The sequence below is a fragment of the Malaya genurostris genome, chromosome 2 (assembly GCF_030247185.1).
Source record: "Malaya genurostris strain Urasoe2022 chromosome 2, Malgen_1.1, whole genome shotgun sequence".
NCBI classification, from domain to species: domain Eukaryota; kingdom Metazoa; phylum Arthropoda; class Insecta; order Diptera; family Culicidae; genus Malaya; species Malaya genurostris.
The window spans coordinates 231,782,060-231,808,009 of NC_080571.1; the positions used below are offsets into that span (position 1 = coordinate 231,782,060).

A 25,950-nucleotide genomic window follows, 5' to 3' on the forward strand; every position below is an offset into this window, starting at 1 on the left:
GATGCCAGGTTCACAGATTAATCTGTGTTTCACAGATTTTCAATTTTCTGCACAGATTTTAAAAATGACACAGATTTTCCCGGATTTCTGAAAATGATCACAGATTTTCACAGATTCTGGAGAAAATCACAGATTTTCACAGGTTTTAATTCCGAGCACAGTTTAGCACCAAAAAGTACAGAGCGGTTGAGGAACAAGATACAGACCGTGTTGGTATGAGACCTTTTTTTTTGCTCACCAAATTGATTTTGAACTGCTATTGTGGTACGGAAAACGGGCACAGATTTTCACAGACAGGTTTTGGGTTTGATCACAGATTTTTGAAAAAATGACCTGGCATCCCTGGTTTCAAATGAAAGATTTCATGGTCTCATACAAAACTTCCGAATTTCATCCGACAACTCGATTCCGGCTATGCTGATTCTCGGTTTCTGATTCCGAATGACCCGGAAATAAAAAGTAAAATAATTAATCATTTAGGGGTTAGCCTATGTTTGTGCTTAGGGCACATAACCGTTTTTACTATTCTTTACGTTTCGTCTTTGACTCGTCAGTGCAGAGCAGTTCAAATTGAACTGCTTATTGCAAACCTAAATGACCATACCTGAATCGGCCAGTATAAGCCGAAAACAACGTTTTCGTTCGGCACGTCAGGAAAGACGTGGTACTTTGGTACCAACTGAATAAGTGTTTTGCAAGTAGCATTAACTTTACGTCTGCTTAGCGGTTCAAGTTGAACTGTTTAAGTTTGCAATAAGCAGTTCAATTTGAACTGCTCTGCACTGACGAGTCAAAGACGAAACGTAAAGAATAGTAAAATAATTTCTAAACTTGCCTCAAAACTATTTCAATCGGTAGTCATTGTCAGTAGACGGTCGAACATTAATTTGGCTTTCCTTGTTCTTGAGTTTTTGATGAATGACCGAAGATTGTAGCCATAGATTCAATAACTAATCCCAGTTACTTTTCTCGAACCAACTTCGAATATACCGGTTCCCAGATTACGGTTTCGGAAGTACCTCGTTCTCGTTTCCTCAGAGATGGCCTAACCGACTTGAGTACTGTTTCACTCTGTAGGCTATACTAGTTTATGGACAAACCTTTTTGTTTTTCTAAGAATCAAAGGAAATTGAAGAATATTACACATTTATATATGAGAATATGTGAGATATGAGAAAGGCATCATTACACTACCAGGAGGATTAAAACAGATTTTTTATTTTGTCATTAGGATGACCATTAGATCGATTCCGCTAATTTTTTAATATGTTGTTAATAAATTGTGCGAATATTGTAAAGTTGAAGTTTTGTGTTTGAAAAAATCAATTGTATAATTTTTAACCGGTTTTCATGGTTTACGACCAATGGGCACTATGTTATTTTATATTTTTTTCTGAAAGCTGAAACATTTTTACATAAAACATCCAAAAATTGGCGATGAGAATATCGTTTAAATTCGGCAGAATTCATCATTGCAAGAAATAATTTGATCCAGATGTGAATTTTATGAGGGATAAAGTTCTCTGGGACAGCTGATCCAATTTTTTTTGTAGAACAGTTGTTTAATTGAATTGCTATATACTAAAACTATACCTAGGATTATTGTACCAATATTAATCTCTTTAGTAGAGTCACCATGTTATTTTGTCGATTACTGAACTTTCAATCAACGAATTGGAATAAAATCCGATACAGTAACTTTGCAATAGCAATACCAAGAAAAAACAATTTGAAAAATGTGTAATACTGCTGTCACTCGAACACTCGAAGCAAATGCACTTATTTTCCTCTCACTTTCAAATACAACATATTTCCAATCGATTGTTATTTAGTCGAATTTTTGGTGTGAACCTTCAGTTCTATTATTTCTTCGTTCCGACAAAAATGTTGTCATCACCAAACGTACCTCTCGCAACCCAACAATGGATCCTACCCCATGTCCCGTTATGCATTGATTTTCTTGATTTCCTCCCTACTATCCCTATGGAATGCTTGAATGTGCAAGCCAAACCCACCCTTAACGAAAACAACAACATGATGCGCATATAAAAGTAAATAGGCCAGAACAGTAAAAAAAACTAGGTCAAATTGACAATAAATGGAAGTTCAACATTTTCCTTTGTGCTGAAGCGCCTCTTGCGTCAACCAACCAACCAGCACGCACACGCTTCGCAGTATTCTTACCACAGCCGAATTTTGGTTGCGTATCCTCGTGGCAATTTCGTATACGATCCCGAAGGACACAACCTACTGGGGGTAACGTCGAAGAAAAACGTCATTAGTTCGCTACCTCTATCAACATCAAGAGTCGTGCATGTGTATGTATGAGGAAAATCGAAACCATGCTTGTTCCTGCTTGTTGATTTCACAACTTATTTTTGGGATTTGTGTTTGTTTAAATATTATGCTCAGCTTTATATGTTAAGCATAACTAATGCTTGCATTCGTACTGTATTTTACAGTATTGTACTGTATTTTCGATCCAACTACTATGTACTGTTTTTTCCACTTAAATGTACTGTATTTTAATTTGATTTGTACTGTATTTTTCCATTAAAATGTGCTTTAAATTTTTCAAAACGGAATATAAGACACTGATAGTTGAGTAGATATTCATTCCGTTGTTAAGATAACCGTAGTAGCACGGTAGTTTATTGAGTTCGATAGTTATTCTTCGACACTGAAATAAATCTTGCAAAAATGTGCCAAGTTCAGGTATCTAGTAAAAATTCCTTCCGTGTATATTCTTTTCTTAATATCAGTCAAAGAAAATGCCCGAAAAAAAGTTTTAATATATTATCAAACGAAGTGAGTTTTTCACGAAGTTCTTATAACGTTTTCGGTATTGAAATTATTATTATAATTGGTATCATTTTATTTCTATCCGTCAAATGTTGAATTGGGTCGTGGTTTTAGTCAAATTTAACTACTCGATATAAAGTTGCCGTCGAGATGTCCAATTTTAACCGAAAATCAAAATTTGGCGCAAAATGGTTCACAGCCCAAGTAACTTTTATCGATATAAATGATTGAAGAATATCACAAGCAAAAGGTTCAATTCATCAGACTAAAGGTTAAGAGCTGTTATGTACTAAGAAATAAACAAAAATCATGCTTCCCGTTTTGAATAGACAATCAAGTTATCAAAATGGTGTCAGCTTAGTAGGCATGCAGCACATATATTTTACAACAATTAACCTCCTATTATCATAAATCAAATACATCTAGATTCCCCAGTGTAATGGTAATGTAATGCTCGTGACACCAAAAGCGCCGTCTGGTGTAGAATGGCTGCGTAAATGCTGCTAAAATGCATGTATGTATAAAGTTGACTGCGCATTTAACACTACCACAGCAGCTAATGAAAAAAAGTACAACCGTTTCTCACTAGAAGCGCTGTCAGTGTTTCCGTACAGTGGGAAATCTAGATTTATTCGATTTATGCTACTGTGGATGTGTTAAATGCGCCCCCATTTTCCACCAGACGGCAATTTTTACTGTCATGGTTTGCTCAAGTACATTACTATTACACTGGGAAACCTAGATGTATTTTATTTATGCTATTATTTAGAGCAAATTCAGCAGCTAGAAGTTCTATATGAAAGATCTATAATAGAACAGAAACTGGAACAAACGTATACCCAGCAAAACGTTGTAGTTTTATTTATTCGACCAGTTCTACTGGTCTACGATGCCGTTCTATTTTTTTGTATATTTGAAACACGAGTAAAACACTGCTGGGGCTGCCAGTTTTTCTAGTTATAAAATTCAGATTTAAATTCTGTAACTGACATAAATTATGCATCTAGAACTAGAACACTACTGAATATGCCCTTACATTTTGTTTTCGAGTCCTGAGTACAGTTCAAATTAAACCGATTCACAGTTCAACTAGAACCGTTAGGCTGACGTAAAATTATAGTTAAAAAGTGTTCCGCAAATAGCGTTCGGCTTTTAGCCAAACCCCTAAATAACCAAAATTATTAATTCAATAATGTAACTAATGTGTCTAATCTCATATGAATCCAATGTGTCTAATCTCATATGAAGATTTAGACCGTTTAATGCTCAAACGCAACTGGACCGGAATATGAAATGAAAAGAAGTAGAATAATGCTGCCGTGAATTTTATGATCAGTTACTGACGTTGACATCATGTGTTACTATGGTTGACGAAACGAACTACTTCAAAACCGGTCCCCTGTCATGATGACATCATGATGAGATCCAAATCAAAACTTCAAAATCAGCTGATTAGTTTACCTTATTTATTGCACGAAAAATAGAGATTCTTGGGTTGATTCTCTCACAATAACTTGTCGATTTACCTGAAATAACATACAGCAGCAAATGTTTTGGGACATCAAGTGGAAGTAATTTTCACAATTTAAGCGTCGCGATAAATATCAAACATCACAGTGTTTGGGGCCCGAAACGCGAGGGGTCCAACGTAATCGGTGAACTTTCTAATGTCTGGTGCTAACATACCTAGTGATGTCTGATTTTTTGTATTAATCGATTATTAGGAATTCGATTGGTGTAAACGATTACTATTAAACATTAATTGATTAGTGCAATTAATCGATCAAATTATTCTAAAAAGAATCAGAGCTGCCAAATGAAAATCTGTGTTGAATATCAAATTTTTACCATTAGTGTATCATACAGTAAGAAAAATATGAGAAAATGTGTTTGAAATGTCTAGAAAATTCAATAATATCTATGATCAAACGGATGGAAAAATGTATTGTAACCGTAGGCAGAATGGATCAAAAATCATTATTTAAATTGAAATTCGTATTTCCTTGAATGAATGACAGATGAAACTCTCATCAACTCTCATCATAGCAACGTTTAGACTTAGGCTGCAGACAGAGTGAGCGCGAGAAACTGAGCCGAGCTTGGTGCTGACCAAAGCAGGAAACGTACTTACAGCAAAACAGAGGGACCCTGTCAGAGTGAAAGTTGAGCCGATTTCTCACTTGTACTCTAAAAGAGTCCTTTTGATTAACTACTAGTATCATTCTCGCTTTTGATTTTCCAATGTTAGTCACCAGCTTGGCTTCGCTTCTCGCGCCCACTATGTCTGCAGCCTAAGGCTAAACGTTATCTACTAAGGCCGTGAACCATTTCGCTTTTAACTTCAACTTTTGGTTGACATTTTTCAATGTCGGAAAATAACCGTCGATCTTTCAAAAATAACCATGCTCTCGAACAGAGTCATTTTTTTTTATTCAGGCCTATTTGCGTACAAGCTTTACGTGGCCGAATTAGCCGATTTTTTAAATAATGTGTTTTTTAAAGTGGATCTCGTTGTCACTCTTTTTCTAGGAGGAGAGGAGCGTCCTTCCTGCGTCATCCATTGCCGCATCGGTGGTTTTGTTGTTGATTTCCGTCTTCTTTTCGTTTTCCTTGATGTTCGCAGTCTTGAGCTCGTTGCTAGTTGCTGTAAATGCGCCTTGTTGTACATTGGTTGCTGGTTGGTTTGATGGTGAAACAGGAGTACTGCGCTCACTAGTTTCCATTGTTGAACGGTTGACCTTGTCTTTGGTTGAAGATGTCCTTTTCGCAGTTTCGGTGCAAGGTTTACCGTAGTGTGCAGGTTGTTCACGAAACTGGCATGTAACCAGCTATTTTTCATAGGTAATCAGCGTTTTACACGGATGTGTCCCACCTTGATCACAAATGATGTAAGATGGAATTGCCCTACGTAGATGCATACGTACCACTCGCACGCCATTCCGGATACCGGGGAAAAAATTCCGCCATACTTCCCTTTCGATGGAAAGGATTTCACCGTACCGCGACATATTCTCCCGAACGTACTGATCGGTGACCTGCGGTAGAAGGTCATGCACGCGTACTTCTATGGCATTGTCCACCATGTGCACAGGGATTTTGTATTCAATGTTATCACACTCAACACTGCGCACCTCGTTGTTAACCGAAGCGAATGCAATTGCATCGCTTTCACGTTTAAACATAATGTACACACAGTTAGACGCCTTGTTGAATTGAATCTCAGTTACTTTATTAGCGTCTAGATCAGGGGTTCCCAAAGTGGTCGATATAGACCCCTTGGGGTCGATATGCTTTATGCGAGGGTCGACGTAAACGAAAACTGACTATGGGGACCGACGAGGTCTAGAAATCGACCCCCTATTGTTTGATATAAGTTGTTATTTGAAATATTTACGCTAAAAAGTTGTGTTTATTTGACCATCCGCAGAAATTGCTAATTATTTTATATCAATATTAAAAAAGCAAGAAACTGAATTTCCAAAGTAATTTATTGATGGGGGTCTGAGGCCTAAGTTAATTTTAGTAAAGGGGTCCATGACCCAAAATAGTTTGGGAACCCCTGGTCTAGATGCATTCGTTCTTTAAGTAAGATTTCAATTCCATTTGCTGCTGGTCTAACTTTGCAACGCTTGAAATCTATACAAATTGAATTTGGTCTTGCAGGCCAAGATTCCGGCTTTGTTAAATCGTATTCCGTACACTCTATTGTTCACTGTACTGTATTGTCTTTGTTTCTGTTGTTTCGACCGTAAATGATTTTCGACTGCGTCGTGTGAGATGCGAGCACGAACTGGTAGAGTTATTTTTGACATCAAAATAACCACTCATGTGTCAGATTTCAACCAAAAGTTAAAATTAACCGCGAAATGGTTCACAGCCTAACTGATATAAATCTAACAGCCTAACTGATATAATAAATTATTTGATTGCTATTAATCGATTAGCTAGATTAGTGGCACTGTCGTTAATCGAAAATACTCGATTACTTTAGCCATTCAATCGATTTTTTTGATTAATCGAGTAAAAAAATGCATCACTAAACATACCGGCATCCAGAGCCGGTGAAACATGTTAAGCCCAAATGGGAAATTTTTCGTACCAGGGAGACCCACTATTTTGAAGTATTATTTAGTCGATTTATAAATAATATTTTGTTTCGATATAACTTTGCATGAGACGCGTAAATTCGAAGCTTGAAACGTTTTCAATATTTTGTTGTAAATCAAAATTGCGCATTTAAGGGTTAAACACAATATCAACCTACAAAATTTCTGCCAATATTTGTTTGGAATATTAAGTCAGCAGGTTCCGTATAAACTTATTTGTGTTTGCAAATTTTCGAAATTATGTCTTTGAGAATTTTGGTTACCCTGATCGTTTAGTTGGTTGGGGTTGATGGTGAAAGATGTCTCGCATGAATCGAAAGCAATGTCTTGGCATGACATTCCTTCTGTGGAATTTGGCTTTTCTGTTTCAACAGACTTCGCAGCCGATTCTTAGCATACAGAATCATTTCATGGCTAGTACTACGATCCTACTGACACTATGAATCATTCCAGGTCGGGGCTCAAACATATGACAACTGGTTTGTAAGACCAACGCCGTATGCATTGAACCACAAACCCGAGCGAATCGAACGGCGCACAAAAGAAATCCAGCCGCTGATGTGCATAGCACATTGTTAAAAAAGTCCCGGGACCGACTGAGATGACGTTTGTAATGTCAAACTATCATCATCGTTCAGAAGACAAGTGTTTTCACGGCAATCGCACCACAAACACTAAACCTACTGACATACCTATAAGTGACGTTACTTTTTGATTTACGAAAACTTAAAAATAACGAATTCCATTTATTGATAGAACATTGCTTCCTATAAGGAAAAACCGAGCAAGTCCAGCAATGGTTTAAGAAGTGTTACCCGCACTCAGATTAAAAACAAAGATTTGTGGTATTCTGATTTTAACGTGACCAAATTGAGCAGTCATCCGGAAAAAATGTGAGCAAGTTTTGATAATCGTGATGGATGAACACAAAATCAAAGTCCGACTGAACTGGAAGTGCTTTTACGATCGTATGCGAAAATCTGGGCTGAAAAAAATCTTTTAGAAATAAGTGCCTCGTTCGCTCTCAATCAGGCGCGTACCCAGAAAAAAATTTCGGGGGGTGTTTCAGAACATGTTGATCAATTTCCATACAAATGGAACTTTTTATATAATTATTTGAAATTTTTTTATTGTGGAGTCGTTTGTTGAAAATTATTCATTTTATTTTCTACTTATTTGAAAAAAAGAGTTTACATTATATCATACTTTTTTGAGTTTCGGAGGGGGTTTGAACCCCTAAAACACCCCCCTGTATACGCGCCTGCTCTCAATCTATCAAAAGTAACAACGCATCAACAATCCAGAGAGCTGGTCGGCACTGTTTAGTCGCAATAAAAAGGATTTCTTGCGTTGGTATGAAACAGTGAACGAAACATGGATCTATATTTATTCTCCGGAGTTGTTTCAACATTTAGACGGGAAAAACGCAACAGGTAGCTGCAACAAGTATGGCGTCAGTTTTTAGATGCTCGAGGTATAATTACCGTCGACTATCTTGAAAAGGAAGTACCAACGAAAGTTTTTAGTTATTAATGCGTTTGAAGCAGAAAAAAATCATCTTTTACCAAGACAATGCACCGTGCCACAAGTCAATGAAAATAATGACCAAATTTAACGTATTGGGCACCGATCTGTTTCTTCACCCACCATATTCTCAATAACCTAGCCCCCAGCGACTACTTGTAATTTGATGATCTGAGAGAGTCATCGTTGCAACTGAAGCTTATTTTAAGGCCATGGACAAATCATTCTATAAGTATGATATGAAAAATTTAGGTAATAAATAAAGAAATACAACTGTTGTTTTCCTAGTTAGTTCCTGGACTGTTTTGGACGATGTGGAAGCAACCTTCTCTACGGCAGTATCGAACCGCACAGAGTGCAAGTCGATTCGACACTGAATTTGGTTTTCTGTGAGTAATTTTCTCAAATGCGAACGCACTCATTGACGAGCAGAAATCATATGGAAACTGTGAACTTATGTATACGAAACCGTCATATCAATTATAGGAATGACAAATGGTTTGAAAAACAGGGAGAATTAGACATTGTTCGTAGTTGAGTTGTAGATGTTCAAAACCTAACCACTGTCTATATGGTTTTACTTCTATATTTTGAATTTGTACCCCAGTATAGAAAACAAAGACGCAATCCTACGTCAAAAGATTTTGAGTGATTTCTTTTATGTGAAGATAAAGAATGGAAAGGTGAGACGTGACAAGGTTGATTTTAGCAAGCAGAAATCTTTTACTAACTTTACTTTCGCAAGAGGAGTTGATCTTAAGCATCTCATCAATGCAAATCACTCGAGTCTCTGGTATGCCGGAAAGTACCGATAAAGGTCTTTTACCACTTACTATTCGAACCGACAAAAGAATAGTTATCAGAAGTTGTTACTTTCTACTTGCGGCTGCATTCTCGTACACAAGTAATTCTTCACTATCTCTAATAGTGAAAAAGTAAAAATACCATGATGGGTTTCCATCAGGTAGCGGTGAGTGCAGCGCTACTGAATACCGCTTACAACCTAGGCTAAACAGCCAGCACGTTGTGACTCTGGGGGCATAAGCAATAGTTCGAACAAACCTTTCATTCTGATGTTCAACTAGCTGTATAGAGATTGAGATTGAGAGATTGAGCTGTATAGAGATAGAGAATCCATACAGTGAAGAACTCAATGTATTTGAGAATGCTGTCGCAAGTAGAAACTGACTACTTCAGGTAACTTTTCTTTTGCCGGTTCGTATAGTAAATGGTAAAATACATTTTTCGGTACTTTCCGTCATACCAGAGACTCGAGTGATTTGCATGAATGAGATGCTTAAACTCGACCCCTTTGGTTGAAGGTAAAAGATAAGTTACTAAAAGATTTCTGCTTGCTCAAATGACCATTGTCACGTTTCACCTTTTTGTTGTATATCTTAACATCCTTGCTCTACCTTGAGTACTAGCATTTTATAATTCTGATTTTATTTATTATTCTCAGTTACAATAAAACTATTTTTATTGTTATAAATGATACTAATATTACTATTAATTTTCGTTAGAAATTTCAGGTGGGTAATTACCCACCTTTGGAATTTTCGGGTGGGTAGTACTACCCACCGTACCCACCTCTTTCACCGGCCCTGCCGGCATCAGATGGCTGTTCGAAACATTCAAGCATCTTTGAGAACCGTAACTTCATACGATACAAAATACAAACTATGATCCTGAACACCTAAACGGCAGAAGACAGAAGAAAATAATGAATTTTACAGGTGACATAATTCTACATACGATACAATTCATAACTACTTAACTTTTCAAATGACGCAATAATACTCGTACAGAATTTTACAGGCTCCGAATGTAATTTACATTCGGCTACTAAGTGCCGCTGTATGGATTTATTTGTACCAATCATTCATGAAGCAGATATGGGCTTCTGTGGTTCAGACGATTAACAGACTTGCTATGTGATCTAATGTTTCTCGGTTTTCAAGCCGCGCTGTTTCATCGTTCTTTTGTCTTTTTTATTTCGTTCGATTTCAAGCCATATAATTTTCAAATCACACAATTTCGCATGTTCTTTTGAATATAAATTTGTGTGAAATACGACGTTTCATTTATGTGCATCTTATAAGATGTAAAATCACAAGACTTCTTCGAACCGTGCAAGTATAGAACCAAATATCCAAAACAAAATACATTCCAACGATCCCATGGATTGTGATACACAAAACTGTCTATAACTCCGACAAATACTTCATGCAAAGACAAAGACTTCATATGAAATTGAATTTATTATTAGAATTACTTTTTTTTGTTAAATAACTAAACAAACTTAAAAAGCACATTAAACAAGTTACATTATCTACTTTCAGACATGATATCGCGACATCACTCCAGTTGATGGATTTTATCTGCCTCGTCACTATTCAATCCTGCTAGGAAGAACAATAAGGATCTAATACCTTTACATTGGAATAGACAACAACAAAGCAGTACCGGTTTCCTGCAGCTACCCGTGAATGATAAACGGCTAAGGTGGATAACGATAGGCGAAAGCAGTATTCAAGACCACCGCCAGCGGAATGCCATAATAACAAGCGGAAACCGACGCAAGAAGTCGTAGTGGATGAAGTAGTAGCACCGAAACCAACATCATCTGCACCATCATTAGGCGGCGCACAAACAGCATCACCTACGGCAAAGGCACCGGCATCTGCTAAAGTTGCAATCACACAGCTGAAGTCATTAACCACTTGCACAACTACGACGACTACGACAACCACCACTACCCAGCTGGTGACTTCTAGGGGATTATGCACTTTGAAAGTGAAGATTTTTCTCATCAAGCATCTTTCTAAGTTGGTAGCGTGCAACAAAAAGATGTTTCTTCCGGTTAAATCAAATACGTAAGTTGAATCAACTTGATATCAAAACTATTTTCAAACCAGTTCAGTATTTTATTAATGTTGAAATCGAACAACAAATATATTAATTTTACAAGCGATTGAAATTTCGAATACACTTGCATTTTCTTTCTATATATCGATTAAACTTCATACTATGCCATAACACTCTCCTTCTAGTTACTACAAAAATGTCACATAATATGTCTAGCCTGGGTGATTAACCGCACATAAATTATTTTTTGACATGCCATCATGTTTCAGTAGGTTCCAGACGCCCAGATTTACCGAGTAGATGCACACATAAACACCGTACACCAATTCGCACATAATCCGTAAAATAATGCAGTACAGAGAAAAAATTATGCTGAAAAAAATACTACCTTCAAAATGGAGCAGGGGACTTTCGTCTGTCCGGAGCCACTCTTGAAATATACTTTGTCACGCTTCGAAATACGGCGGAGTGCTTTCCGTAGCTTTCATCGATGTCTGTCATGAACACTCAGAAGCTGTACTTAAATTCATAGAGGGGAGTCCCGCAACAAGCGTTTCGAATAAATGGACGGTAGTCGCATTAAAATCAAACTGTATATAACGTCTGAATTGAAAAAAAATGAAATTACACCTTAGTTGTAAGAGCTTTTAAAATTAGTCAGTTCATTCAAAGTTTCGATTATTAGCAATTGCTAAATGTGCAATGAAGTTATCTTTTGATCACTCAGAACCGAAGTTTGATCAACGTTACAAATGAGAAGCATTCAGGTGCGGAACTGAACCTTTTATTCCAACAAACTGCACGATTGCATGTCCAGTACAATGATCCTTTTCGCATAAAAAAGTTATTATTTTTTTGTTGAATCTCGAACAACAATTATTTGCGAGTGCTATTCAGAACAGCGAAGTATGAATATGATGTTTTCAAGATCTGAAACAATAAACCAATTAAAACGCAAGGGTTCATATATTAAAATAGGACAATTTCTTACCAAAATGAAACTAGAAAATGATAGAGTGAATGGCAAAATAAAACCAACCTTGAAATCAGACTGGCGCTTAATTCTAAAAAAAGATTTTTAAACGAATCGTTTGGTTAGGTGTTGTAATAAGGGCAGCTCATACCTGGTCAAAAAGAAAAGGAAAGCTTTGGCAGTGGTTCGATTGAAACATACGTAGTTACTGAACATTGCTCTTTCCGACAATTTATCTGTCTGTAAATAGAAGAAATTTTGGATTATATCTATTAGAACAATGACCAATGAATATTACCGAATACGTAAAATCATTTCCCGCAAGACAGTACAAAAAAATTTGCCAGACCATGGTAATCAGATAACTGAAGGCAGAAAAAATGGCGACAAAATTAGATCCTTCAGTCAACAGAAAAGCTGTCATGCAAATTATGATCACCGATGCGATCACCTGGGCGTAAATCGATAGTCCGAATATGTCGATCAATTCATGTTGAAACCTGAAATAATAGTGAGCTTTCAGTGCAGCCGATACATCGATTGATCAATGTACTTACCCTAACAAATTTCTATGGAAAATAACCAATTCAACCAGACAACCATAAGTCTGTCCATGATGTTTTGATAACTGATCAATATCGGCCCGTTTACTGCTAACTTCATTGCACAAATCACATTCGGCATCAATGTTTTCGTTTGATTTTGGTAATTTCTCACTGATACGCATGGAATTCTCAGATCCCATCTGAAACGTATGTAAAATAAATGAATGATTTTTTAAGATTTGTTGGAAACGATTGACAACCAACCTTGCTTAGTAGAATTCCCAACCGTTTGGTTTGAGCTTGTAAATGATAAATCAGTCCGGAGGCCAAAGTGTCAGTGCTGACGTTGTAGGTAGCACTCATGCCGATTCCAAATATTTGATAAAACCAAAGCAGCATATATACTGCCAGAGAATGTCTGTGATCGATCGGAAACCATGCTTGAACAGGTAGGTTCCCATCTTTCTTCAATAAAGGCGAGATTGCCCAAAAGGAAATAGTACCATACGCCATCGCCAGAAGCAGAGTTACTAAAAACCAGATTCGGCCCATGCTATTGGATACTGCCCTGGAATTTGCATAATTATTTCTTTTTTCCTGAATTAATTGACCACCACTGTTACATACCTTTGTTCAGCATAATTCAAAGGATCATAAAGAACGCAAGAAACTTTTCGTAAGCACTTCTGAATTCGTTCTATTTTGTAGTTGAAATTTTCCAACTTCCAAATCAATGTTATTTGCGTCATCAACAAGAACATGGCTTGAGCAACACTCTGTAAAAAATGTCTCATATGATTTGAATCACTTGTACAAATCTCGAATCATACTCACTAGCAAATTATCAACTTTGAGAAAGTAAAGAATTTGACTTAAAGTATAGAGATACATGAAAACGATACGAAAACACCATCCGTAGATTCGGTAGCCGATTATCGAAGTCGGGGTGCCGTCCGTCGACGGCCAGAGTCCAACGAATCTAATGTCGTTTTCGTTTTTAAATTGCACTACACTGGTGCAGCGAAAGCTGCACTGGAACCGTTCGTTTTTATCAATTGCACTACTCCAGTGCTACACTTTTTCTGCACCGATACCACTGGTGTAGCACTCATCAAAAGTTCGGTGTAGCTCTGTGCAATGGAATCTTTTATTGTAGTCAAGGGTTACTGTTTATGTTTTCATCATTTCTGTTCGTTTATTCATGCCATGGTGTAGCACTGCACCGGTGTAGTGCAGTTTAAAAACGAAAACGACATAAGTAGCTTTAGCTGCAACTCGAAACATTCGAGGCGGTTAAAAGGATTCCACTGCTTCCAGAATAGGAACCGTCGAAGAATAAATGAGACTACCACCATACTTACAAGGAGACTTATTCGTTAGCAAGTAAAACTGGAAACTGTTCAGTGACAGTAAAGTACTATCCATTTATTCGATTTCTCGAGCAAGTCTCCAGCCAAAATAATTACAACTCTCGAGAGGATTGAAAAACGAAGCTGCTAATTATATAACAAATTTTAATTATATGGTTGAAATGTTTTCATTTTAAATAAACGATGGGTACCACCTCCTGAATTGGTTAAATTTTCCATTTCGTTACCCATGACACATCCTATCAAAGATTTGCTTTCGTCAGGAGAAACAAAAAAAAATCTGAACAATTCGATAGTCCCACGACAAAAGGGCCTAACTGCAGATGAGAGTCTCTCCTTGTTTACTTTCTCTTTTGATTATTACGAAGCCATTATTGCAAATTCTCAAAAGTTTCCAATATAAATCTAAAGCTTGTAGTTTTACCTTGAAAGTTTTGCGAAGAGTAAAGCGTCAAATATAAAATCTGTTTGGCAAATCGTTAAAGAAAAAGTAAACAAAGAGAAACTGTAATTTGCAGTTAGGCCCTTTTGTCGTGGGACGGTCGAATTGACATAATGCAAAGCTAACACCCTCGAAAATAATTACTCAAAGTCTGAGTACTACATTACTCAGTGTAGATTGGCATAAGATTATTTCAAGATTTGAGTAATTATAATCAGTTACCATCAGTAATTTCAATTCTAAATTTGTGTAATTTTCAGTCCAAGAAGCAAAATTTGAGTAACTAAAGAATTGTTGTTTCATTGTTTCTGATTATGAATAGGATTCAACTAATTTTTGAGTAAGTAATTTTCATAGTGTGCAGTCATAGTGAGCGCGGAACGCGGAACGAAGCGAAGTGATTAGCGGCCCTTACACGATCATTAAAAGTGTCATTACTAAGTAATGACACTTCTGCTCAAACGCTCGTCATTACTGCATTACTGTACATCATTACTTTTTAGCATTACACGTTCATTATTAATGATGAGTATTTGTAACTACTCCAGCAATAGCAATAGCAATATTTTTATTTTCGATTAGCTGAAAATAAATTTGATTTGCCATTGAAACGTTAAGATTAATGAAATATTAACAATTTAAATCTACACTTTGTCATTTTTTCGCGTATAGTTCTAAAGATATTCAGCACTTCCACAAAAAAAATAAGAAGAAGAAATAATTTTGGTAATGATGGAAAATCCGGAATTCCATCATTACTCGTGTCATTACTGAACTCGCAGACCTTACACGATCATTAAAAGTGTCATTACTTTTTAGTAATGACACTTTTAATGATCGTGTAAGGGCCGCTATTCAATACTGTTAGCGCATCGCATTCACTCTGACAAGTTTGCTTTGATCAATTGGAACTCGCTCTCACGCACGTCTTGACGCGTTTTGTTTCGCCCCTGATAGTGATGATATAAAAACTCTTACAAAAATTCTGGAACCGGAAGTAGGATCCAAATGAAATTCAGAACTTTTGTGTGGGACCATAAGACCATTCATTTGAATCAAAGTTTGTTGAAATCGGTCACGGTCTCTGAGAAAAGCGAGTAAGTAAATTTAAATTGGAATTTTTACACTAATCTTATAAAGGAGCCGGAAGTCGAATAAAATGAAATTTGGAAGTATTGTGAAGAACCATGAGACCATTCATTTGAATTTTTTTGAAGTTTTTGAAAATCGTTCACGCCATCTTTGAGAAAAATTAGTACACATATTTTGATATTTTTGCACATTTTACTCCATAACGTCGAAATCGGAAGTCAGATCCAAACATAACTCAGGAATTTTGTATGGAATCATGAAAGCTTTTATTTGAATATCAGTTTGTGAAAATTGGTTCAGTCATCTTCGAGAAAATTTGGTGCATTAATTTTCACATTTTTTTTTTTGAACATTTTACCCCATAATAAGTCAGATCCAAGTAATATTCAGGATTTTTGTATGGAACCACAAGACCTTTCATTTGAATCTAAGTTTGTGAAAATCAGTCCAGCCATCTCCAAGAAAAGTTAGTGCAAAAAAACGTTACATACACGCGTACGCACATACACACACAGAGACATTTTGCGTACTCGACGAACTGAGTCGAATGGTATATGACACTCGGCTCTCCGGGCTTCGGTTCAAAAGTCGGATTTCACAGTGATTGCATAACCTTTCTATATGATAAAGGCAAAAAGACCGCAACAATTTCAAAAGTCTGTAAATTTTTACTAACGTCTACAAAAAACGTGATTTTAGAAAGTCTACAAAAAGTCTGCAACTGAAATATATCTGCAGCTTATTTTATAAATCTGCTGATTTACAAACAAATCTGCAGGTCTGGCATCTCTGATCCAGACACGGAAGTTGACTCGATGAAATTCAATAGGTTCATGTGGGATTATAAAACATTTCATTTGAATATAAATTTGTAAAATCGGCTCAAACATCTGTTCGACAAATAATCAACAAATTTTGCAAACTAGAAAAGCATACTGAATAGTTTCGAAATATCTGTTCCTTTTTACATCGTGACGGAGCACACCCTTGAAATTAAAAGAGTGTATCGAAAAGTAGTTAGCAACATTGATTATTGAATAAAAAAGCGAAAAAAAAACATATTTTGACATCAGTTTTCGATATATTGTAGAAAATTACATTTTTATGCATTTCACTGATTAACTTGAAGAAAATCCTAATTTCTGTGAAACGCTCGAGCTTAGGACTTGACATTCTTTGTTAAATTCTGCACAGTTACTTTTGTGACTTTCCTGGTGGCAGCTGTCCAGTTTTTTTTTGAACTCCTGTATGTTTTGGGACACTGTACCTTCCTTCCGAAAGTGCCGCTTGACAATTGCCCAATACCTTTCAATTGGCCAAAGATCCGGGCAGTTTGGTGGGTTGATGTCCTTTTCCACGAATTGTACATTATATTTTGACAACCACTGTAGAACGGAGTTGGCGTAGTGGGCTGAAGCCAAATCCGACCAGAAGAGAGGAGGAGCCTTATGCTTTCTGTACAGTGGCAGCCTTTTTTTCTTCAAACATTCTTCCTAGTACACCTTGGCGTTAATTGTGCCCTTCATGAAGAAAATCGACGACCGCAAACCACAGGTACAAATTGCTTGCCAGACCAACACCTTCTGCCCAAACTTTTCCATCGCCACCGTGGTGTCAGCGTCGTCCAAGTCCTGGTACACCGATTTCGTATAATATTGCGGTCCGGGCAGCGCTCGAGAGTCTTCCTTGGCGTAGGTTCCGTCGTCGATCAGGATGCATCCGTCTTTATTCTGTACAATCCGGTTATACAGTTTTCGTGCTCTTGTTTTGGCCGGAACTTGCTGTACCAGGGACTTTTTCGGCACCTTCTGTTTCTTGTACGTTTTCAGGGAGTTCCGAACTTCGATCCGTTAAATCATCCCGATGCTGGTGTTGAACTGCTCGGCCAAATCCCGCGTCGACGACGATGGGTTTTTCCTGATGTACTGAACCACTTTTAAGTCCCGGCCGGGCTGGCTGGGACCCGTTGTCCTACCGGATCGGGCCAAATCCTTCATGGAAAAGGTCTTACCGAACTTCTCGATAATATTTTTGACACTCGTGTGGTGCACTTTCACCCGTTTTGCAATTTCGTTGTACGTAACACTGGGCTGGCACTTTCTGAGCACCAAGTGTACAGAATTTTCTTTCGTGTTTCCGGATCAATTCGACTCATCATTGAAACGATAAACCGTACCGAAACCAATCGCAGCTGTTATTGACATGTAAACAATCATGTCACCGCAAAACACGCTGAAAAAAATTAAGCCATTTCAGAGTAATAACTGTTTGATTGTTGCTAACTACTTATCGATACACTCCTCAATATTCATCACTCAGTTTTTCCGGAACCAGAAGTTATATGATAAAAGAAATGTTAAAAAAATGATCCCTTCTCTTTGACACATAGAACTTCTTGCTTCATTCCCTCATTGTCCAATTCAAAATATGTGAGTACTTATTTACTTAAATTGCTAATTACTTGCACTCACTCTTAAAAAAAAATTAAAAAAAAACAAAAAATACTAAAGGCACAAGAATCATCAGTTGTATGCATTATTTTTTATTTGTGGGCCCCTCCCGAAACGAAATCCTGGGTACGGGGCTGACTGTTGCCAAAATATTCATAGACAGTTTTAATGTAAAGATTGGACGAGGAGAAGGCGCTCAACTAAGTAGAAACTTTGACACATAAGAAAATGTTGAACTTTACTATCAGACCTGACTAGGATATATAGAATATGGCTTTTATTAATGTCAGACTCATTTTCTGTCTAATATAATAACTACTGAAAGGATTTTTGTGACAAATCAGTTACGACTTTTATACATGCGTTGAGTTATTATTGAATCTCGAATAATAATTATTTGCGAGTGCTATTCAGAACAGCAAAGTATGAATATGATGTTTTCAAGATCTGAAACAATAAACCAATTAAAACATTATGGTTCATATATTAAAATAGGACAATTTATTACCAAAATGAAACTAGAAAATGATAGAGTGAATTGCAAAATAAAACCAATCTTGAAAACCGACTGACGCTTTATTCTGAAATTAGAATGTCACGTTAATCGTTTGGTTAGGTGTAGAAATAAGGGTAGCTCGTACCTGGTCAAAAAGAAAAGAAAAGCTTTAGCAGTGGTTCGATTGAAACATACGTAGTTACTGAACATTGCTCTTTCCGACAATTTATCTGTCTGTAAATAGTAGAAATTTTGGATTATATCTATTAGAACAATGACTAATGAATATTACCGAATACGTAAAATCATTTCCCGCAAGACAGTACAAAAAAATTTGCCAGACCATGGCAATCAGATAGCTGAAGGCAGAGAAAATGGCGACAAAATTAGATCCTTCAGTCAACAGAAAAGCTGTCATGCAAATTATGATCACCGATGCGATCACCTGGTCCGAATATGTCGATCAATTCATGTTGAAACCTGAAATAATAGTGAGCTTTCAGTGCAGCCGATACATCGATTGATCAATGTACTTACCCTAACAAATTTCTATGGAAAATAACCAATTCAACCAGACAACCATAAGTCTGTCCATGATGTTTTGATAACTGATCAATATCGGCCCGTTTACTGCTAACTTCATTGCACAAATCACATTCGGCATCAACGTTTTCGTTTGATTTTGGTAATTTCTCACTGATACGCATGGAATTCTCAGATCCCATCTGAAACGTATGTAAAATAAATGAATGATTTTTTAAGATTTGTTGGAAACGATTGACAACCAACCTTGCTTAGTAGAATTCCCAACCGTTCGGTTTGAGCTTGTAAATGATAAATCAGTCCGGAGGCCAAAGTGTCAGTACTGACGTTGTAGGTAGCACCAAGGATGGCTTTTATCGTATCAAAGAACGTTCGCTGGCAACTCTTCAACGATTGAATCAGTGCCATCAAAGAGAGTTGAAAATCATCGCAACAACAAAAAACCGGCATGGCTCATTTAACATAGAATCGACACCAGTGCGAGAGCGAATTTCTCTCGATGATATTTCTGAGAACCAAAGGTTGGCACGCCGCTGTGGGGATCTTCTCTGAAGCAACAAACGGTCGCGTATTCTCGTTTCGCGATCCGATTCTATACAGGCAGTTGACAATTGCGATAGAATCATTTTACTACTGCCGCTTATTCTAACTATGTGCATATAATCTTTGTATAAGTTGTGTCTATGAAAATGTATGTGAATGCTCCACACAAGGGTTTTGAAATATTGCAACCTAGTATGAGAATCATCAAGTTGAATCATCGATTCGATTTTCTGCGATAATTGTCAACTTGCGATTCTCTCTTGGTAAATTCCACACAGCGGCGATCATTATCAGACTGCAATTTTTTTTAAGGGCCGAGAAATACTCAGAGTATGAAGTGGAGCGAAGGAATGTAAAAAAATTCTCTCGCGGTTCATGCATTGAGAGACTCGAGTTCTTGTAGCATCTTCTACCGGATTGAAAATGTTGTATACAATATAGATAGCGATATAGCAGCTTCTGTGAAATTTTCGGCAATCACCAACACTGGGTAGCACTCATGCCGATTCCAAATATTTGATAAAACCAAAGCAGCATATATACTGCCAGAGAATGTCTGTGATCGCTCGGAAACCAAGCTGGAAGTGGTAGGTTCCCATCTTTCTTCAATAAAGGCGAGATTGCCCAAAAGAAAATAGTACCATACGCCATCGTCAGAAACAGAGTTCCTAAGAACCAGATTCGGCCCATGCTATTGATTACTGCCCTGGAATTAGCAAAATTATTTCTTTTTTTCCTGAATCAATTGACCACAACTAATGTTCCATACCTTTTTTCAGCATAATTCAAAGGATCATAAAGAACGCAAGAAACTTTTCGTAAGCACTTCTGAATTCGTTCTATTTTGCAGTTGAAATTTTCCAACTTCCAAATCAATGTTATTTGCGTCATCAACAAGAACATGGCTTGAGCAACACCCTGTAAAAAAAATATCCCATATGATTTGAATCACTTGTACAAATCTCAAATCATACTCACTAGCAAATTATCAACATTTGACTTAAAGTATAGAGATACATGAAAACGGTACGAAAACACCATCCGTAGATTCGGTAGGCGATTATCCAAGTCGGGTTGCCGTCCATCGACGGCCAGAATCCTACGAATCTAAGTAGCTTTAGCTGCAACTCGAAACATTCGAGGCGGTTAAAAGGATTCCACTCCTTCCAAAATAGGAACCGTCGAAGAATAAATGAGACTACCACCATACTTACAAGGAGACTTATTCGTTAGTAAGTAGAACTGAAAACTGTTCAACGGCAGTAAAGTACTATCCATTTATTAAATTTTTCGTGCAAGTCTCCAGTCAAAATAATTAAAGCTGCTATTTATAAAACAAATTTTAATTATATGGTTGAAATATTTCCATTTGAAATAAACGATGGGTACCACCTCTTGAATTGGTTAGATTTTGCTTGTTGTTACCCATGACACATCCTATCACGGGTTTGTCAAGTTTGTCGGTCCAATTATTGAGTCGATGATAAGTCCGATGTGGCCTCGGCAAAAATTACTGAATGATTTTGGTTTACCTTGGACTTTTACAATGAATAATGAAAGGTTCTTATCGAGTGTGAAGCTCTAACTTTACATTTGCACCTGGGATTGCAGACTTGAGCACTATATCAATATTCTGTCAAATCCAGCTGATCTCGCAGGAAATCGAACATTGAAAGCAACACCTTTCTAATTTTACATTGTTTCCAAATGATGACGTGTGATAACTAAAGACTGCTTCAACTTTGATTGTTCTTGACGTAAGGACAAGCCAGGATTGCGCGAAAGCAAAGCCACGATTCGATTTTCGTCCTTTTTGGTTACTTTTCCTACCGAACCACGGTCATCGGTCATCGATGGTTTTTGACCCTTTAAATCGTTGAACCCACTTTTTGACAAACGATTAACCGCCACAGAATAGTTCATTTTTGGTCCTTTAGGGCGTGTGCAAAAGAACACGGCCTCGAACCGCATTGCGTTAATGGCACTCATCGCGATTTTGGTGTTTTCTCGACGGAAGGCTTTGACTGAATTTTTTTTCCGATATTTTTCTGCGTGACAGTTGCTTTATATCGTGTACTGGTTTTTCCACGAGTTGCAATTTCGTAATCTTCCACGTAGGCCATTGCCATGATCGTTCTTTTCTTCTTTCCATGTCTTCGCCAGACGACTTCGATGTTCGAAGTCATTGAACATCTACTTAAATGATTTCAGAAGTACATGGCGTTGAATTTTGACCATCCTGTCGGTAATTAGACAAAGTACACTTCAGGAACCCCAAGCTCAAGAAGTGGATATATTTCGAAAAATAACTTTCATCCAATCGCAATATTTATTTGTAGGTATGTAATAAAAAACACTCCGAAATGTGCTCAAAAAAAACGCTAGTGCAAGAACCTAGCGAACTTGTTAAGTCAAATCTATTAATTCGCATTGATTCGTATGTTACTATTGTTGCATACGAGAAAGAATATGATTCTTGCTGCTATAATCAATCAATATAATAAATAAAATAAAACTGAAATGTATCAAGAAATGACTTCTGAGCTTGAGTTTCGAACCAGAATAGAGTTCCAAAATCTAGTACCCGAATCCAAGTTCCGAATTCAATTACAGCATGCAGTTTCTGAAAAGCGAGCCTGAGCTCTAGAAATAATTCTAAAACTAAAGTTAGGAATAAAATTCTGAAACGGAATTCAGAAAATCAGTTCTAAAACCGAAATCATGGTTCAGAAGTCGGTTCCGAAATTCTGGCTCGGAGTTCTGAATTTAATTTTGTTCCAAAACTCAGATCTAGAATTCACATACTAAATCAGAATTCGCTGTAAGAATTCCGCACTTAGCTTGAGGCACTAAACTCAGTTACAAAAATCTAGCTTCAGAATCTAAAAAATCTAATTCAATTCTAGAGTTTTAGTTTACTATTCTGAATTTGTATTTGAGAACTAAATTCCAAATCTTTTATTAAGTTCAGAATTTAGGTGCACTAAATTCCCGGTTCTGAACTCAGTTCCAGAATTTAATCCAAATAAGGCTTTAGAGCACACAGAAGATCTTTTGTTGTTGGTGTTGGTGGAAGATTCTCACTACGATGTCAAATCTTATCTACACGAATAACAATCTATTGCCGGTATCATGACTTTTTAATCATGGAATCATGAACCATGTCTTCTCATGAAATTTCATGAGCAAAACGATTGATATCTTGAAAATTTTCATGGAAGATGTGTTATTGATTCATGACATCTATCATTTCGCTCATGAAATCATGACTTATTATTCATGGTATTCATTATTCATGATTTTCAATCATGGTCCCGGCAACGGATTTTTATCCGTGTGATGCACAATAAGAAAATATCGATTTTCGACACATTCTACTGATTATGCCTGAATGCCTCAAAACCGACGTCCGAGTGCGAAAAAAGGAAACAAGCGTGATGGGTTTTCCTAATTGTTCCCAAAAGTTTGAGAAATCTAAAATTTTGTGTTTTATTCTCATCTTTCAATTTTATTTCTTTTATTATTTTATTTATGCTTTGCTCACAGTGTTATGAATTTAATCATAAATTGCTGATCATATTTCTAGTGACATGGAGAAACAATTATGTTGTTGCGTTTAGTACAACTCGAAATATTCACCAATAATTTCTATACATTCTTTCCTAGGGCGCATTTTGAGAAGACGTTTCATAGTAAAGACGTATTCACTTCAAAAGGAGTATATTTCAATTTATTTAGACCAAATAACGCGTATTTCCTCACATAATTAACTTCCTCCTGGGCCAGAAACTAGTAGATCATACCAACGCTAAAGAATACAACTGCACAGTTTGTGTAGTACGATGATGTTACTCGGTTGATACATGTACCCTCACAATGACATATCTAAATTTGTTACATACCTTATCATCAAAAGAGAACCGGAATTTTCATTTTAAAATTCCCGCGCTTGTCCAATCGGTAAAATTTTATTCTCTTAACGTTGGCAACACTTTTATACACATTCTGTCAAATTTTGACTCATATCGAACGATTAGTTTTTGTTTGGCGTCTATACAAAGAAGTTGAAAAATTTTCGTGTGGCGATTTTTATAATGGATGACAATTTAGAACAACGTACGTGCATCAAATTTTGTGTTGCAAATGGATTTAAGTGTTCCGAAACGTTGAAAATGTTATAAAAGGTCTTTGGTGAAGCGTGTCTAGGAAAAACACAGGCATACGAGTGGTATAAACGCTTCAAAGGTGATCGTACAAGCTTGGATCATGATGAGATCCCTGGCCGCCCAACAACATCTGTTACTGAAGAAAACATTGAATCGACGAAGCAAATCGTGTTGCAAAATCGTTCTGTAATGATTAGAGAGATTGCTGTGTTGTTGGGCATCTCTTATGGATCAGCCGAACACATTTTAACTGATGTTTTGGGTTTGAAACGCGTCGCTTCTCGGCTGGTGCCAAAAAAGCTGAATTTCATTCAAAAACAGCGTCGTGTTGATGTGGCCAAAGAGATGATTTCCAACGCAGATAGTGACCCCACATTCATCGAATGCATCATAACTAGTGATGAAGTGTGGATCTATGAATATGACGTCGAAACCGCACAACAATCGACCAAATGGCGCTTCGAAGGCGAGCCGTTGTTCTAAATTTTCATCCATTATAAAAATAGCCATACGAAAATTTTTCAACTTCTTTGTATAGACGCAAAAAAAACTAATCGTACGATATGCGTCAAAATTTGACAGAATGTGTATTAAAAAGTTGCCAACGTTAAGAGAATAAAAGTTTACCGATTGGACAAGCGCGGGAATTTTAAAATGAAAATTCCGGTTCTTTTTTTATCATAAGGTACAACGATTCTCTTAAAACAATCAGTGCTATTTTTGTCTGTACATTATCTAGAGGCTCTGAGAGAGGCCATTGTACTTACAACACGTAATCATCATTTTGATGCGCACACATATAATCTTATACGGCTCGATCTCACTGGAATTGATGTCAATGAACTTTTACCTTTTTCTATTCGTATTTCGAAAACAATGCAAAATTTTCGTAACAAAAGACTGTTCGTCTCCATTAAACATATACATTCAGTGGAGAAAATGTCCATCCATTAATCCATTGTCGAGCACAAAAGCCCCACATCAAATGCTTTATAGAGAGCTATCTTTGTTCCATAATTATTATACTGTCGTGCTCTTGTTCTTGTTCTTTTTGCAGTTCTCCTGTAGCGACCGACGGAACCAATGGAGAAGATGTCACAACAGTAACGAGCAACTCAACGCAAACACCGAGTGACCTCAGCCCACCGAACATGTCCAGTGAGGACATGTTACCACAGGCTTACCACCAGAATCCCGGTCACTGTATAGCATCATTTTCAGCCATCAGCCGAATGCGACAAAACACGCAGGTCAGTACAATCGTTCCCAAGTGCTTCCAGTGCCACACCAGTTGAAAACAATCTGAAACGTGCAAATTGAAGGCGTTGAAAGTGTCATTTCAACTGTAGACTAGACACCAGGTACCATTACGGCACCGCACTTCAACACTGTTTTATTCATATCCAATTTCAATTTGAACCTTTTGCTCTTTTCATGCTGGCTTGCTCTCAATCCTATCCGAAAAACCACTTCGCAGCTCTGTGACGTAACACTGGAAGTCGGAGGTGAAACCATAAATGCACATAAGGTCATACTGGCGTCCGTTTCACCTTATTTCTATGCTATGTTCAACGGTGAGTATGCCTACGTAAACTAAACGCACCAGCAACAGGCTCCATCGCAAACCTTCTTGCTGGTAGTTTTCGAAATGGCAAGTGGGCTTTGTTCAGTCGCTTTCGACACCATAGAAAATCAGTGTTAATCCAATATCGATATGATGGAGCAGTTATGAAGCAAATCCCATGCCGAAAGGAACACGAAATCGAATTACACTTTTGGATATCGTCGAATTTAATCGTGTTACTATACATTTTCAGTTTCAGCAGGCACGCGTTGTTTGTAAAGGCATTTCTGAGCAGCATAAGCTAAGTTGGGGATAAAACGTTGGTGTTCGATGAAATCTCGCACAGAAATTGATTATTATCAATTATGTGTGCGTGTTTAACTTAACCCAGTTGTGTTAGCTAGCAGGAAATACGGGAGAATGGTATATTACATGCAAGTACAGGGGTTAGGTCTACAAATAGCTT

The 25,950-nt window shown here is 37.1% G+C and overlaps 2 protein-coding genes and 1 long non-coding RNA gene across 5 annotated transcripts in view; 1 reads left to right on the forward strand and 2 right to left on the reverse strand.

Moving 5' to 3' along the window:
• Nucleotides 1-25,950, forward strand: part of LOC131428075 (kelch-like protein 17) — a 66,896-nt gene that overhangs the window by 19,815 nt on the left and 21,131 nt on the right. For both annotated transcript variants that reach the window (XM_058591729.1, XM_058591728.1), the window contains exons 2-4: nt 10,775-11,308; nt 24,978-25,170; nt 25,398-25,494. In XM_058591729.1, coding sequence (XP_058447712.1) covers nt 11,283-11,308; nt 24,978-25,170; nt 25,398-25,494 — 316 coding nt within the window. In that variant the 5' untranslated portion in view covers nt 10,775-11,282. The remainder of the gene's footprint in view (nt 1-10,774; nt 11,309-24,977; nt 25,171-25,397; nt 25,495-25,950) is intronic.
• On the reverse strand, nt 11,435-14,213 carry LOC131428076 (odorant receptor Or1-like). Of its 2 annotated transcripts, XM_058591732.1 has the most exons (9): nt 14,073-14,213; nt 13,653-13,797; nt 13,446-13,594; nt 13,083-13,386; nt 12,831-13,018; nt 12,572-12,773; nt 12,425-12,513; nt 12,292-12,364; nt 11,435-12,230 (listed from the first exon to the last, which is right to left on the reverse strand). In XM_058591732.1, exons 1-9 carry the CDS (start codon nt 14,171-14,173, stop codon nt 12,177-12,179), a joined length of 1,305 nt encoding a protein of 434 aa, XP_058447715.1. In that variant the 5' UTR covers nt 14,174-14,213; the 3' UTR covers nt 11,435-12,176. The 2 variants fall into 2 exon arrangements, with proteins under 2 accessions (XP_058447715.1, XP_058447714.1); XM_058591731.1 differs by having other exon boundaries at nt 11,435-12,364.
• Nucleotides 18,506-19,112, reverse strand: LOC131428078 (uncharacterized). The gene is made up of 3 exons (XR_009229337.1): nt 18,961-19,112; nt 18,681-18,902; nt 18,506-18,619 (listed from the first exon to the last, which is right to left on the reverse strand). It is a non-coding gene; the product is annotated as an uncharacterized LOC131428078 (long non-coding RNA).